General features: G+C 43.8%; 1 protein-coding gene across 4 annotated transcripts in view; it reads left to right on the top strand.

Moving 5' to 3' along the window:
- Nucleotides 1-17711, top strand: part of lamc3 (laminin, gamma 3) — a 72002-nt gene that overhangs the window by 30817 nt on the left and 23474 nt on the right. For 3 of the 4 annotated variants that reach the window (XM_058064275.2, XM_058064271.2, XM_058064272.2), the window contains 6 exons: nt 2660-2758; nt 4504-4640; nt 5459-5578; nt 9031-9232; nt 14696-14805; nt 17325-17549. In XM_058064275.2, the coding sequence (XP_057920258.2) occupies nt 2660-2758; nt 4504-4640; nt 5459-5578; nt 9031-9232; nt 14696-14805; nt 17325-17549 (893 nt within the window). The remainder of the gene's footprint in view (nt 1-2659; nt 2759-4503; nt 4641-5458; nt 5579-9030; nt 9233-14695; nt 14806-17324; nt 17550-17711) is intronic. The other variant, XM_058064274.2, reaches the window with a different exon arrangement.

Raw genomic sequence — 17711 nt, 5'->3', positions numbered from 1 at the left:
CAGGGAGGAGGCTGCTGAATCAGAGCATGTCGACCAAGAGGAGAAGAATGCACATCTACCCTGTACACACCTTGAGATTTATGGAGTATTTTATTCAAAGTAACGTAGTACAGTGTCACACTGGGATCCCATATCATATTAAAAAGCCCCTGAAATGAGCAGGATAGGACCCCTGTAACCTTTCTTCAGTTATTATTGTTGCTGCATCAACAAAAAGAGCACATACACATTTTCCACACTGCTCATCCGTCACAAATTACTTCAAACGTTCCGCTTTTGTGTTTGAGCAAAAAGTATTGATTTAAACGATATTCAGCCGGGGTTCTTGAGACAGCTTGGGTCAAAAGTCGTATCACCACATATTTCCCCACACTAATGTAATTTCAACTCTGTCAGCATTCTTGTGCATTTAAGAGGGTTTTCATCAATAAATCCTTCATTAATGTCACAGTCTTTATTTAGACGAGAAGATTGTTGAGGATTACCTAGCCTGACCCGGAAGCTTTGGCTAAGGATGTGTATGTGTGTGTGTGTGTACATATAAATGTGTGCTCGGACATGTGTGCATGTAAATGGCATGTTTCTCGATTCATATTCAAGGTGTAGAAGTCCATGTCGGCGCTCCCTGACCTGCCCCGCCAGCAAAGGGGGAATGCTAAGTGGTGCAGTGGTGCTGGATGGCATGCCAATGGCTGCTCTATGTTTTATCATGCACGTGTTTTTAGGGATTTAGTAGAAAGGCCATAATGTTAGGTAATGATGGTGCAGGTCTGGACAAAAGTGCAGATTTCTATGTTTGGCTGCTTATGGGAATTTTTATAGTGCACTATTTTAAATAGTTAAAAAAAACACATGTAAATGATGAAACAAACGCCAGAGAGGTGTCACAGAATGTTCCAGTGCGTTTATTTATACACTCAACGAAAATATAAACGCAACACTTGTTTTTGCGCCCATCTGTCATGAGCTGAACTCAAAGATGGAATTATTTTTCTGTGTACACAAAAGGCCAAATTCTCTCTCAGTTCGTGTTAGTGAGCGCTTCTCCTTTGCCGAGATAATCCATCCACTTCATGGGTGGCATGCAACAATTCTGATTGGACAGTATAGTTATTCCAGAAGTGTGCCTTAGGCTGGCCACAATAAAAGTGCCACTCCAAAATGCGCCGTTTTACTTGTAAGTGATGTTTGTGGTGGCAGTGGTGGCATGTGTGCCGTAGGTTGGTCACAATAAATACCCCCCCCCCCCCCCCCCCCCGCCCCAGAAACCAGTCAGTATATGGGTTGCACAAGTGTGCCGTTGGCTGGCTACAATAAAAGGACTCTGCTAAATATGCAAGTTTGCTGTTTTAGGGGTGCCTGTGGGAGCTGGTCAGAAAACCAGTCAATATTTTTATGTGCCCAAGTGTGCCCGGGCTGGCCACAATAAAAGGCATATCAAAAGTGTGCATCTTTACTGTATTGGTGGTGTGTCCAGAGGAGTCAGACAAGCAGTCAGTATCTGGCGTGCACAAGTGTGCCTTACGCTGGCCACAGTAAAAGGCTACTCCAGAATCTGCAGTATCTCTAGTATGTGCATGCAAAATGCCATTGATCGTTGTCCATGACATACGCCTGCCCATACCATAACCCCCCAGCCACCATGCGCCACTCCATACACAATGTTGACATCAGAAAAGCACTCACCCACACGACGCCATACAAGCTGTCTGCCATCTGCCCTGTAAAGCAAAACCCGGGATTTATCCGTGAAAAGAACACTTTCCAAGTGCCAAGACGCCATGGAATGTGAACAAGTCTGCTCCTGACTGCAGTCAGGTCGAGACCCCGACGAGGATGAAGCGCATGCAGATGAGCTTCTCTGAGACGCTGTCTGGCAGTTTGCGGGGAAATTCTGGTGTTATTGTTGCAGCACCTGTCCGAGTGGCTTGTCTCTTGGGGGCTCGTCTCTTGGGGGTGAAGATGCTGGATGTGGAACTCGTGGGCTGGACATTTAATTAATGGGCGACAGCTCTGGTGGACATTCCTCTACAGTCAGCATGTCTGTGCTGTTTAATGCTACTGTACATCGGAGTGGCCTTTTATTGTGGCCAGCATAAGGTACACCTATACAATCATCGTGCTGTCTCATCAGCATCTTGATATGCCATTAAATATGGGTGTCAAAAAAAGTAATATTTTTTTCCCCATTTTTTGGTCACAAATTACTGCTTTCAAAATGTATGATGTCCAAGGCAGCCAAAGAAAATGTACAAATGAGAAAGAAAGAAAAAAGAAAATGATGCATCACAGGTTTGGACTACCTAATGGCCATTTATTAGACAGATGTCACACACACTCACACACACACACACACACTCTGCTTTCCATCATAGATGCTGCAAAATCAGGCTGCTGAGCAACAGTGTGAATTATTCAGCCCAATGGAGCAGAAACGAGGAGACGCTTTGCTCGGAGATAATTAAATTATTTGCAATAGCGCCTCATTAAAATTAGATTTGGTGTTCCAAACAAAAGCAATCAATCACAGAAGGCGATCACACAGACACACACACACTTTTTTTTTGACATGTCTCCCAGCCAAGGGCCTCACACAAAAAACAATGGAGAGCTGACATAAAAACACACTCATCCTGTCTTTGTGACTTTGTGTCTGCAGGCCATGCGAGTGCGCCCCCGCTGGGAGTGTTGGTGTTTGCTCGCCGGTGGACGGCCGCTGCGGCTGCAAGGCCAACGTGGAGGGAGGGAGCTGCGGCAGGTGATGCTGCGCTCATGCGCCTCATTTCTGGTTACCACGGCGACTAAGAGTGTCTTGTCGCTCCCTGCTATCGCTGTTGCTAGCATAAAATGTCTCTATAATGTGAAAAAAAATTATAGTGAAGAAATAATCTGGTCCAGCAAAGCCATCATGAAACCTTGTGAAGGTAACATTTGAACATTCTCAGCTGTCATGCAAGTACTTCATGATATACATCAAGAGGTTGCCTACAGCCACTGATGTTTGATGTTTGTTAGGTCGCCTTGTAAACAGCTCTTGGTAAAGATAACCACTGCTAATAGTAAACGATATTTTTCACATGGTATATGCAGGACATCATCCTGTCCATGGTCAGGGGTGCAGTGCATCCGAAAAGTATTCACTGTGCATCCCACGTTTTATGTTACAGCCTTATTCTAAAATGGAATTGCATGTTTTACACTCAGTATCCCATAATCACAACATGATTACATTTTTTGTGCATAAGTATTCAACTTTATGCACCTTTAGCAGCAATTATGCAACAAACTCGCCTTACCTTTTCCTCATTCCTCTTTGCAGCACCTCTCAAGCGCTTCTTGTGTGCAGGACAAGTTCTTTGAGAATAACAAGAGACACAGTTTAATAAAACCTGCACGCAAAGAGAGGAATCAATACAACCTGAACATTTTCTAGATAAAATGGTTAACGTCTACAGGAAAATGTTGCTACATAGTATGTGCATATGTGAGGGGAGGAGAGGCGAAAGCTATCTTAAAATGCCCAGAAACCCAAGGCTGTTGGGTCTGAGCATGTGAAGGACTTACTCTTGAGACATGAGGTCTTTTAGCCTTGAGCAGATCATCCCAGCAAGAAAAATGAATCTATCCCATTTTGAAATAAAGCAGTCGCAAATGGCGAAGCCCTGTGAATACATTCCTGGTGCACTGGTTTTGGCCACTCATTGCTAAGCTACGTTACACCATGGTACGCTTCGCTCTTGCATGTTTTGCTTCTCTTTGCCAGTTCATCTGTATTTGCATGAAAAGATCCATAAATGGTGATCAATAAAGCATCAAGAAGCACAACAATGCTGGATTTTTATTTCACCCGGCAAGGCGATGAGCGGCGAGCACATCAATCCAGTAGCGCCTCAGTGGGTTTTAGTTTCACCTTAGGCCAGGGGTTGGCAACCTTTACTATCCAATTAGTCATTTTGGCTCATTTTTGAGCCAGAACATCAACACAGGAATAAACACAGCAGGGTAACACATAATATAAACAAAACACTACATGGGTAGTAAACATTAACTTATTACAAGTGCCCCGCAAGGTATGCTGGGTCGTCTAGCTCCAATATTTTGTATCCTATGACGTCAGAGGGGTTATACTATCGAAGTGTAGGTTCCAACGTACAACCATGGTGTGTCAGACGCGAGGTCTCTGAGGACTCAAAACTGCTGAATAATTCTGTTGGCTATTTTGCTGATTTCACAGCCCATCAAGCAGCACCCCCACACCCCCACACCCTCCTCTCGCCCTGCCTAATGTGACTGGCGTAGCGGCTGATTACCGCAGCGTTTCCTGTCCACTCGCACGTCTCCAGCATCTCCCTGTAGGTCACAGCTCAGAGTCATCGCATCTGAGCACCACTTGGACCACAAACACAGAGAATGGCTTCCAAACACAAAAACAATGTGGCGGTAAAAAGCTGCAAAAATGTTGTGTAAACGTGACGGGCAATGTGGACAACCGTGTGTGTGCAGATGCAAGCCAGGCTTCTTCAACCTGCAAGAAATCAACCCTGCGGGCTGCCAGCCGTGTTTCTGCTTGGGCCACTCACTGGCGTGCTCCTCGTCCAATCACTTTGTCGCCGTCAACATCACTTCAGATTTCACAGAAGGTAAATACTCTGGCTGGTCACGTTTTTAATGAAGGTAAATGTTTTATATTTTTTCCTGTGTGACAGTTGGCTGGCTCCAGTGAAGCATGGCAATCATGTTTGTTTGGCTGGCGACGTGAGGGGATTGGACAGCAGCTGCACTGGAGGCTTAGCTTAGCACAAAACAGGACATACCCAAAACTCATTATATACGCTTCAAATTTCACGGTTTCACTTATTTTAAAATATATTCCTTAATAAATCTTTGCAGTGATTGAATACAGTATATTATTTGTAAAAACTATGACTTTAATCCAATTTGACATATTTTCTCATTTTGACTCATTGAAATCAGTACACTTTGCTTTTACTTTGCAACAGGCTAATGCTAGCCCATTCTTATTTATTTCTTATTTATTTATCTATTTATTCATTCATTTTTTTTCTACCACTTATCTTCACAAGGGTCGCGGGGGGTGCTGGAGCCTATCCCAGCTGTCTTGAGGCGAGAGGCGGGGTACACCCTGGACTGGTCGCCAGCCAATCACAGGGCACATATAGACAAACAACCATTCACACTCACATTCATACCTATGGACAATTTGGAGTGGCTAATTAACCTAGCATGTTTTTGGAACGTGGGAGGAAACTGGAGTACCCGGAGAAAAGCCACGCATGCAAACTCCACACAGAGATGGCCGAGGGTGGAATTGAACCCGGGTTTCCTATTTGTAAGGCCCGTGCGCTAACCGCTCGTCCATATTTTTTCATATGAAGCTAAATTCAGTCAAAGTGAATCATGAGCACCTGCCATAACTTCCTGGTCTTCCTCGGTCCAGATCATGACGGCTGGCTGGGGGAGTTCTCCGGGGGGCATCATTACCCCTTGCTGTGGAAGGAGGGTGAAGTCTATCTGCTGCCTCTCTCCGAGGAGGACCTGGGCTTCTACAGAGCCCCCGGTGAGTGGACCCCGCCCATGATGGTGGAACGCCATTTAGTTTGCTTTGCGATGTTAGTTTTAGGCAATAAAGCCCACTCCCGCCGTCATTTATATGGGCGTTAATGGAGCATCTGTAATACTCGTGGCTTGTTCCTGTTGTTCCTGGGATTAATCCTGGTCTTTGGCAGGGGGTCACACTGCAGATATTCTCAAACCATCACCCCCCCTCAGTCCTTTATCAGAACCATTAGAAGATAAGGGAATAAGCTGGCCTCTCTACAGGATTTAGGGCCCATTTCTATCACACGGCCTGATGGAATTGGCCGTGTTGGAAAGGCAACAAAGTGAAAATTGGCTTTGGTGCTTCTTCTGGGTTTCTCAGCTTCAACCCGCGAGACCCTCCAGCTGCCCCGACGCCGGCTGCCAGAAGCAAAACACTTGAAATCCTATTTATGCCCTATTTGGGCGATGGCAGCACCGGCCTTTGATAGGCTTCCAGATATGATGGAAGGCATTCATGCACTTACGTCTTCAAATGTTCTTAGACAGCCAACTTTTTTTTTTTTCATAGAGTTCACGCAGCCTCTCAGTGGGATTAGCGACCCAACCGGCCGCCAAGAAGCTTTGCGGCAGCCTGCTTATCTGCTTCATTCATGTTGTTTCCTCCTTAGCCGGAATCGGCCTCGCCGCGCACACTAATGGTCCCATTTTCTACTATAAACGCCTTTAACGCTAAGACACGCGGGCGTCTGTGGAAGTCTCACTCTCTCTCTCTTGTCTTGACAATTCTGAGTGACAACTTCACTCTAACCTTTCAGGATGCACATTCTTGGATTTTCTGTGTGAAAGCGAGTGGCGTCACATCAGGGGATTTAGGATTCAATCAGTCCTCCGCAGCCATGAAGTGGTCACGCCCGTCTGACAAGTGGACTCCACATATAGCGTGAGATCTCATTTGGGGTGTCTGAATCCTCCGTGACACTCGGCAGCAGCCCGTCACTTTCTTCACTCCTCGTCCCAATCAAGCGATGGTTGGGAAAGACGACCAAACTCTACATTTCCTGCTTTCGTCTCTTCTTGTCCGCCACTTTAGCTCAATAGCTAGTCGTTGCGAGAAGGGTCGGCACATTGTCACGCTGTTAAAAAACATCCACGTGCACGCCTGCCTGGTTTCTGGCTTGAAAACAGGCATTGAGATGCATTGCATTTAAAAATGTTATTCTTACTATTTCCCTCCAGCAATTGTCTTGGAGAATTGCTGCCATTTTTAACAAAGTGAGCCGGAACTAAACTTGAAATGCGGCTTCAAAGTCTGCACTTCAACGCTTGCTTGTGGGTTTATTTTTGTCTTACTTGGAAATGCGTACATGAGGAGGTTACTGCAAGGAAATCGTGCTGGTTGGCATGCTCGTCCACGTAAGCCTCCCTCCTGATCCCGGACATCTGCTTGGTATTTGACACCGGTGGAGTTCAGGTCCCCGCGGCGACAATACCAGACTGACCAGTGGAGAGCAGCTGGCAGGGTCTCCAGCAAGCTGCTATATTAACAGCGAGGAAAGGAAGCGAGGCATCATCTCACTCGAGACCTGACTCTCTAAGGCCTTCGTGCTTCTCATATGTACGCTTGCAGCAGCAGCCAAGCAGAAAAGATGGGAAAAGTAAGACAGAGGGCACAATTTGAATGAAAACCTCCCCGTGGTGGAGAGCAAGCGGCATACAGAGGGAAGGGAGCGCATGTGAGGCAGTGCTCTTGCATTCAGGCGAAGGAAGAGCGCAAAGCTCGGCGAGAGCGGATTCAGGCGGCATGTCGCTCACATTCACGCTGCAATTGCCTGTGCTGAGAGCTTCAAAGGACCTGAGCGCTGCTCTACAGTCTGAAGGTCTCATCATCGGGGACAAAAAAGAAGCACGAAGGTGATGAAATAGCAAAGAAGAAGTCAGAGTGCAGAGGTAGACCTATGGATGGAGCAAAGAAAAAAAAAAGAATTTATTCTTTGAGTCTCTTTACTGTGTGCTACTTCTGAATGACTTCCAATGCTGAGCAAAAATGTGGCAGACAGGTCGCCATGACGACTCGCTACCTTCATCCAGGTGGCCGCTTGACGTCCACACAGCACTCAAGCTGCTCAAGTACACCCAATACTCGCTTGTTCACGCCTCCTAGCCGTTTCTTGAAGGCTAGCACTACATTTTACTGGTGGTATGATGTTCTTTTTCGGAACATCTTCTAAACGCCGTCACCTTCCAAAAATGTCAACTTTTGTCTCGTCAGACCACAGTGTATTTTCCCACAGGTCTTGGCAGTCATCAAGATTTTTGCTTGCAAAATCGTTTTGGAAAACCATTTTAGTCCAGTGTCTTTGGTGGAGTCTTGAACACTGACCTTTGTTGTTGGTTCTTTGGATGTTGTTGTGGGGTCTTTTGCGACCCCTTGGATGAGTCATCCCTGCACTCTTGGGGTCATTTTGGTTGGCTGGCCACTCCCGGGAAGGTTCACCACTGTTGTTTTCACCATCGGTGGATAATGGCTCTCACTGTGGTATGCTGGAGTCCCAAAGCTTTAGAAATAGCTCGATAACCAGACTGATACATCTCAATGACTTTCGTTTTGGACTTGGAGTTGTGTACAAACACGAAATAATGTACGATCAATCACAGCCTTTCCGGTCCTCAACACAGGCACATGATCCAGATTTCACAGAATACATTTGCAACCCAAAGCAACAAAATGCAGCAAAATGCAAAAATATGTACCTGGAGGGCAGCAAAACATACATGCGTGTTCATGCGTGTATGTTGTTGTCAAAGTGTGAAGATGGGATCATGAATAACACAGAAGGAAATATAGTGATGGAAAACGTTTAAAACATTTAGTAGCAAATCATTAGCGAGTGTGGAAATGCTGATTTGCTGATGCATTATGAATGAAGCTTGTTGGCCATGACTGAATCATTTATAGGTCATTTATAAATGAATTGTTGCCCCCCTTCTTTAATCTAACATCCTCTTAAGTCACTCCCCCGGCAGCTTCTTTTTCTTTATTTTTTTTTTAACGTTTTTTTTTTTTTTTAACAAGTGCTCAACAAATTAAACTGATCCTCCTACGCCAGCAGAAGCATAAATTTGTAAAAATTACTCCTAAGCAAGAGCACAACTTTGTAGCTTTTTAGGTTTGTGCACACACACACACACACCCCCGCCCTAATTGATTTGCAATTTGGAAATACAGTAATGTGTTCCATCAGAAATCATGTAAATAAAAATAGTTCAGTCATGCATGTGTAAGTTGGGTAATCGGTAACATACCTAACATGGCTTCACTTCTTTTTACTCTTGTATGAGAGTTAAATGTGGCTTCAATGTTTCATGAAAGCCTTATTTCCTGTGGTTGCAGTTGTTTCGAAATGTGAACAAATCCGTCTTGAAAGTTACCAGAAATAAGCTGACTCGACACATACTTGTCTCCAACAGAGAAATTCCTAGCGCATCCAGTCTACAGCTATGGCCAGCTCCTCTCCATCACCTTCACCTCCGAGACCCTGGAGCTGCTTCCCGACCACGTCACCTTGCTGCTGGAGGGCGCCGGAATCACACTGTCTGCCAAACTTTTACCTGGGACATCGCAAGCGGGCGTGCCGGGCACGCTCCCGCCGCGCATCTCCTTCACTGTCAGGTACAAGGATGCAGGAGTGTGCTTGTTTCAGGATGCATTTCCCCCGCGGCCCATCTTCACGCTCTTTACAATATTCACACACCCTGCAGGCCACCTGTGTGTTTTTGATGTTAGTTCTCCGCCACCGAAGGCGCAGTCACGCTCCCCCCAGACTGTCAGCGCTATGAATGTAGTGATGAACCCGCTCATCCCGCAGGTGGCAGGTACAGAGCGGCGGTGGCGGTAGCAGCTGCATCGCATTTTCATTTTATTTCCACATCTTCTGCATTCACCAGATGGCCTCACCCAAAGATAAGCGTGCTCGGAATGGGAATAAATCAGAAAAAGGCAAGAAAGTCCCACCGACATGCAGCTAAAGCCAATAATCTGCTCAAATGATGCAATGTAGCCCCGACAGGGAACGGCAAATATGGATAGAATATGAAGCATCAGAAAATGGAGCAAAAGATTCCAGTGAGAGGAATATGAATTCACGCACATAGCGAAAGGTCAAACCACCATTAGGCTCCGGGAAGCTGAGGATGAGAATTGGGAATGAGAGATGACCTGCTTGGTCACTGCAGCTGCAATGCATGCAAAGTGGACAATTTATGCTGCTCCGCTTGGACTCGTCACAGGTTATTATTATGTTCACTCTGAGGTCCCCAAACTTCAGCCCGGGTGCCATTTGCAGCTCGCGGCACGTTCCAAAACTAGAATTTAGAAAGAAAAAATCGGAAAAAGAGAAAAAGAGCAGTGATTTTACTTCTTTACGTCAAATAACATCAAAATATGAATGGAAAAGGTGGTAATCTAATGAGAAAAGTCCTAATTGTTATACTATGAGGACAAATCATGAATATTCCCATTTGCATAAAGGTGAAATATCAAAGAAAGACAACCAAAGCAACAGAGGTCAGGAGAACTGGGGTATAGAGCAGGAGGAGACACCTGGCGTGGCCCTGCAAGGTGCACTGTATTCGGACACATGCGCCGAGCATATAGCAAATAGCATGCTAAAGAAAATGAATATTTGCTTACAAGTGAGGTCAAGGGAAGTTCCGACAGACAGGAGAAAAAAAAAAAAAGAAGTGCTTGATTTGCTCACCTGCACAGTACACAGTATCTCTCCTCACTGGAGCAACGAATTAATGACATTTTTATGTAATTATTTAATGTTCATTTATTCATTCATTTTCTACCGCTTTTCTTCACGAGGGTTGCGGGGGATGCTGGAGCCTATCCCAGCTGTCTTTGGGCAAGAGGCGGGGTACACCCTGGACTGGTGGCCAGCCAATCCCAGGGCACATATAGACAAACAACCATTCACACTCACATTCATACCTATGGACAATTTGGAGTGGCCAATTAACCTAGCATGTTTTTGGAATGTGGGAGGAAACCGGAGTACCCGGAGAAAACCCACGCATGCACAGGGAGAACATGCAAACTCCACACAGAGATGGCTGTGGGTGGAATTGAACCCTGGTCTCCTAGCTGTGGGGTCTGTGCGCTAACCACTAGACCGCCGTGCCGCCCTTATTTTGTGTTATTTATTAATTTAATTTAATTTATTTAAAAACGCATTTTTATATTTAATTCAGATTTTATTTAATTAATGACACATTTAGGTAATTAGGTGTGTTTATTTATTATATTAAATAATAGCACATTTAGTAGCATTTATGTATTTATTTCAAATTTTATTTCATTCGTGTCACGTTTAGGTAATTATTTAACGATGTATTCATTTATTTTATTCTCTCACACGTCATTACTGATGCCCCGATATCGTTATGAGCACAAACATGAGATTGGATACCTTAAATGTATGCCAATATCATCCTATTTTATGAAACCTATTTTATTTGAGCCTGAAATTGCAGCACTTTTCGGGTGCTGGAGGTGTCACTTTGGCCCGAGAGCTCACCTCAGTTCAGCGGAGCCTGTCCAGAGGACGTTCTCTGTCCATGGCTGACTCTGTGCTAGAAAGTAATGAGGACACCCCCATCCTCCAGCAGGAAGACCTTGGTCTTCTTAACAGACCCGCTTGCTTGTGTGTGTGTGTGTGTGTGTGTGTGTGAGGCAGTGTGGAGTTGAGCTCCAGAAGTTGTCTGCAGGTCTCATTAGACTTCTCACACGGTCACGCTTCTCTACACTTCACCCGTGCGCCTCCCTCTGGCGTCCGTCTGTCACGCCCGTGGAAGTCATGCCGATGGAAGCTGCCGTACAAAAGCTGAGCGACTCATCCCGAGGCAATCTGTTGCCGTTCGCCAACAATCAAAGGAGTGTCGGGAAGTCAGGGTGTTTGGGTGAGACGTAAATAAGCACGACTGGTCTTCACTGACGGCTGGTAAATATGGTACGGCGTTACGTGGCCAAGATCATTCCGCCATCAGACTGGAGGAGGATTAAACTGAGGTGTGAGGATGGGAACCCGGAGGAGAGATAAGAGGAAGGGATGATTGCTTTCTCGGAGCGGGCGTCCACCGCTACGTTGCTCGCTATAACGCCGTTTGTCTTTTTACTAGTAGGCCTCACAATCACGCCACAAGTCATCCAGCGCTCAGTCAGCGACGCACTTCATCACTCCATTTTGAAATACGACAGGAAGTACTTGACCACGTGGCTCGTTTTCTCCGCTGGGTCAGCTAGTAGGTCAGGGCCAAAGCGCTGATGGAGTTGTACTCGAGATGTGCTAGACATAGTTCTGGAAAACAAGCAAACTGGTCCAGGCTAGCGTTTACCTTAGCTGTTAACTTAGCTATTAGCCCAGCTATTAGCTTATCTCTTTGTATAGTTCTTAACTTATCTTTTACCTTAGCTTTTAGCTAAGCTCTTAACATACTGTAGCTCTTAGCTTAGTTCTTAACGTAGATCTTAGGTTTTACCTTAGCTTACCGCTTAGCATAGTTCTTAACTTAGCTTTTACCTTAGCTTTTATCGTACCTCTTAACTTAGTGTAAGTCTTAACTTTGTTCTTAACTTAACTCTTAGTTTAGCTCTTAGCCTACTTCTTAACATAGTTCTTAACTTTTGCCTTTGCCGTTAGCTTAGCTCTGAGGTTAGCGCTTAATTTAGCTCTTAGCTTAGCTCTTAACTTAGCTCCTATCTTAGCTCTTGCATAGTTCTTAACTTGGCTTTTACCTTGACGGTTAGCTTATATATATAAATATATATAATTTAATTAGTTAATTAGTTAAAATAATTTGTATACTGTTTTCCAAGCATTTAGTAATTTAATATGATAACAATTGACAATTTTAAATAAATGCATTATCCATTTTCTTTTATATTCCAAATTATTTATTTGTTTTTATATTTAACATTCATATTCAATCGTGTATGAAATGAAAATGATTTCCTGAAGTCATTGACTAAGACAGTATATGTCTTAACATCATCATTGCATATATTTCAATATTTCAAAATGGAGAAATAGTTTATTTAGTATGTACATATTTGATGAATTATTTACTCAAATTTTTCTATCACCAATTAGTAGCATATTTTAATGTTAAAATTCAGGAAGTTAAGCAAGTTTCTGCATCGAATGGACCTTTGAGCACAGCGCCGTCTTGAGTTAAAATCAAGGTGGTTCCTGTCGAAGAGATGGCAAAATGTGGGCTATGCTGATGTGGCGCAACATGCTAGCCTGGCCCTGACAACACGCCTCCGACAACATCTTTAGATATACTTTCCACCAGGTCTTGATGGTGTCCTTCATCTTCTTTGGGGGCGATGATCTCTTGTACTCGGCGGAGAGAGCTTAATTACAGCGAGGCCGGCCGCGGCGTGCTTGGCGCTGATTAAAAGGGACAATGGCGCTCCGTAGGGGGAAACATGGCGGCGAGTTTGTTCACTTTCAAGCGTACTCTGCTTATCACCGTCTGACCGGCTCCATTACCATGGCTTTGAGGCTCGCTTTGTAATTGCTTCTCTTCTATTAGCAGGCCTGCATGGCAAACACACACACACACACACACTCGGTGGCGTTTACACAGCTGGAAATGGCCTGTCTGGAAATCAAGCTGATGAAAGACACGCCTGAGATTTGATGGTGTAAAGATGTACGGCAGGGGTGTCCAAACCTTTTCCAGCGAGGGACACTTAGCCAAACATGACACTTTGATATTTTATAAAGCAAAGCATGTACATATGCAAGTTATATACTGTTTATAAATATACAGTATTTCTACAAAAAGCTGCATCTCAATCAGCTGCCTCATATACTCTAGGTGAAGAAAACTCTTATTAGTATCAACTTTTAAAAAATATATATATATTTTTACAATATTCCTACAATTTTCCCAATCGAATATTCCCAAAAATATTGTATTGTTTCTCCTAATATTAGCGATATTAAAATAACATTAATTTTCTTTCGAATATCATAAGTTTATTCTTGGAAAATTGCTTTTTTTTCTCATTAGAATTATTATGAGATAAAAATTCATAATTATGAGATTAAAAAGTTGAAATTATGAGATGTACTTATGAGATAAAAAGTCCAAACCATGAGATAAAAAGTAATGTCAAAAAGTAACTGTTATCTCCTATATTATGCCTTTTATATCATACTTTCAACTTTATTATCTCATAATTTTGACTTTGAGTTTTTATCACATAATTATGACTTTTTAATCTTAATAATCATATAATTTATTCCCATATTTTTTTCTTTTTTGCAACCTCTTTTTTCTTTATTTCTTGTTCTGTCGCTCTTAATATTATTACTTTTTTCGTTTTTTTAATTTAAAAAAACAGCTGCTCAACAAATGGCCCATGGGCTTCACTTTGGACACCCCTGCTGTAATATAATATTTTTAATCCAAACAGAGGAGCCAAACTTTAAAAGTATTGATATTACTTGAATTACTTACTTGAATATTTAAACTTTATACTACGACTGCATTATTTGTCACCGTATATGGCCAAGGGCCACACCTTGGACACCCCCGATATACAGTAAGTTAACGACAAGTCACTTTCTCACAGCATGCGCACGCAAACCGAGGCAAAAGTGTGGCATGTGTCATTGAAGGTCCCACTGTATGATAAAAATAGTACTTCTACTACTTGCTACTACTTGCTACTTGTGATCCATCTTGGGAGTCTGACTGACGCAGCAGCTGTCACCATGGCGGCGGTAAAGCAGGCGTACGTCAGATGTGCAGTCTGACTTTACAGATCACCCTTCAGCCCATGGCAATGCTCCGTGATCAAGACCCTGAAGATGTGTCCAAGTCAGCACATTTGCATGATATATATATATATAAATATATACTTAGATATGCCTGCGCACACACACACACACACACACCAGCATGTGTGGTGGTGTTGCCGCAGTGAAACTCATACGTGTTTGTAATCATCTTACATGCAAACGTTTACTCAGATTGATTAAAGCTAGGACACATCTGCTGTTTAATCATGGTTTTTGTTAAAAATAGATGTGTGGGCTTTTTTGTGCTGTCTTTGCAGGCTGGATGAAAGCGAGACGAGTTTCAAACCCACGTTGTCCGCCTTCGACTTCCAGCGTCTTCTTTACAACCTGACAGCTCTGCACGTCAGCAACGCGGGAGGAATCAACTGTAAGTTAGCATCTCACCAAAACGCCACCCTTTTGTTGGACTTTACCAGTCCGCCATGGCATGTAAGCACTTTTGGTGATCTTGGCATGGCCGACTTGACACACATACACACACACACACACACACACACCGTCTCATGTATCATGAAAAAGTCAATGTCATCTTCACTTGCAAAGGACGAGCATCATCACTTCAGCTCTTAGTTTAGCTCTTAGCATAGTTTTTAACTTAGCTTTTACCTTAGCTTTTAGCTTTGTGTTAGTTTAGCTTTTAGCATATTTCCTAACTTAGCTTTTACCTTAGCTTTTAGCTTTGCTGTTAGTTTAGCTATTAGCTTAGCTCTTAGCATAGTTCTTAACTTAGCTTTTACCTTAGCTTTTACCTTTACTGTTAGTTTAGCTATTAAATTAGCTCTTAGCGTAGTTCTAAACTTAGCTTTTCCCTTAGTGCTTAGCTGTTTGTTTACCTCTTAGCTTAGCATAGTTCTTAAGTTAGCTTTTACCTTAGCTTTTAGCCTTGCTGTTAGTTTAGCTCTTAGCATAGTTCTTAACGTAGCTTTTAACTTAGCTCTTGCGTAGTTCTTAGCTTTTACCTTAGCTGTTAGCGTAGCTCTTAATTTAGCTTGTTACATAGCTGTTAATAATGTTGATAAGAATGTTTGTATGCCCTATTTAATGAATTATTAAATGAAATAAACAGAATGTATTTCACATCACCAATTATTAGCATATCTTAATGTGAAATTCATATAAAATTCTACACCGAATGGCGTCGTTTTCAGTTCTAATCCAAATGTATTGATTTGTCTCCTTGCAGGTTTTCTTCAATTGTACTTCTCATTATTCTCTCAGCTGTTTTGAGGCCAAGAGCGGATTTTCCCTCGACAGCATAGCATAAATGATATATTTGAAATATAAAAGCCCTTCATTTGAAATATAAAAGCATTCAGCATCTTTCCAGCTAAACAAAGGAAAAGTTATATCTGATTAGCACGATGGAGAAAGCAGCTTGTCAAAAATGTGTGACTTGACTGTACGTGTGGTCTGACACGTCGGGATGCAGCGACAGGATCTCGTCATAAAAGGCTGCATAAGAAGTTCAAACTAAAGCACACGGGGAGCCGTTCAATTCTGTGAAAAAGAGGACATTTAGTCCCACACGCTGGGAACTCCTTCTTGGAATCCTTTCCTTAGTTTTTTCACTTTTGCGTGTGTGGTTTATTAAAGCCGCATGTCTAAAATGGAAGCCTGCGGATCAGACACAACAGCTGTCCGCCGTTTTAATGAGAACACACACACACTCATGCATATTCCGTCACGCTTAGTCTGCTGAACCGCCCACAAAGACGAGAAAAAGCTTGTCTGTTAATGATTTCAACTTTGCTCTCAAAGCATCATCGCTGCCGGCCACCCCGCAAACGTTCATTTCCCCCCCAAAAACTCCATAAAGCCTCGCTCTCATCTCGCCCCACTTTAGAGTTCTTCGTTTTACAGCGCTACGACGCCACCCGTCATCATTTTAACGACAGCGGCAAAATTGTCTTTAGTCCATAAAGGCGGGCTGTGACGTTCCTAAAGACTCTTTGAGCGATACTTTATGACAAATTCAAAGTTTAACAGCTTAGAGTTCCCGCCGGCCGAAGTGATCCAAATTGCGCTGATATCGACTGTCCAACGCAAATTCACATTTAGAGCGCTTTGACAGCCGCCTCCATTGGATTGAGGAATGTTTTGGGAATAAAGTGAAATCCAGGGCGGCGTGTGTGCAAAGGGTCCTAATTGCACACCGCTCAACGTGCTATTAAAATTCAGGAGGTAGAGCGGCGTAAAGGCTGGGAGGCCATCTTATTATCCCGCAGCGCCGCAAATGAACCCGCCTTTCATTAAAAGCGACGGCGTGTCGGGATGGCCACTTGTTAGAAGTCACGGTCCATCCTTCCCTCGTCTCTCAACACGTCTTTGGCTCACATCTGCCTCTCGTTACGTCGACAGTCATGTCGTCTGCATCCATGGAAAAGAACCGTTTGATAAATACTGTAGATCATAGTCGTATCATATCTTACGGCCACATGTTTATTTACTCTATTTATTTGCTATTATTATGTATATAAATAGGCTGCACGGCGGATGAGTGGTTAGCACGCAGGCCTCATACTAGCTAGGAAAACTAAGATCAATTCCTCCCACATTCCAAAAACATGCTAGGTTAATTGGCCACTAAGTCATACCTCCATAGGTATGAATGTGAGTGTGAATGGTTGTTTGTCTATATGTGCCCTGGGATTGGCTGGCCACCAGTCCTGGGTGGACCCCGCCTCTCGCCCCAAGACAGCTGGGATAGGCTCCAGCGTATAAGTATAAGCAAATGAATGAATGAGTCGTTCTTTGATTTTAATTGGTTCCAGACTCGACTGCAATAAATGAATCTCTGCAATCAATGTTAATGTTCAATGTTAATAAATGAAATATTTTTGGAGTTAGAACATAACTTTTCCTCCTCTTCCTCCCTCCTGTCTCCAGACACGTCCCAGCTGGCGGGAGTGCGTCTGAGCTCCGCCGTCCCCTCCGCTACCGCCGGCCCTCCTGCCCCGTGGGTGGAATCCTGTTCCTGCCCCAGCGGTTTTGTCGGCCAGTTCTGTGAGCGGTGCGGGCCGGGCTTTACCAGGGAGGTCCCTGGTGGTGGACCTTTCTCTCCATGTGTGCCGTGCGACTGCCACCAGCATGGAACCTGCCACCCGGAGACAGGTAACGTGTGGCGGCGCAGGAATGACTACATTATCGCTCAATTTTGTGCTCATATATTACATATTTTTATGTCATTTATTGACCCCAAACCCATCAGTTGAGAACCCGTTCATCTCCTTTAATCGAGCTAAAGTGGCTCTGACCATCTCAGGATTTCCACAG

The sequence above is a fragment of the Doryrhamphus excisus genome, linkage group LG10 (assembly GCF_037039965.1).
Source record: "Doryrhamphus excisus strain RoL-2023G ecotype Guam linkage group LG10, RoL_Dexc_Guam_v1.1, whole genome shotgun sequence".
Lineage (NCBI taxonomy): Eukaryota > Metazoa > Chordata > Actinopteri > Syngnathiformes > Syngnathidae > Doryrhamphus > Doryrhamphus excisus.
The sequence above is the reverse complement of the archived record's forward strand: the minus strand, read 5'-3'. Positions and strand labels throughout refer to the sequence as shown.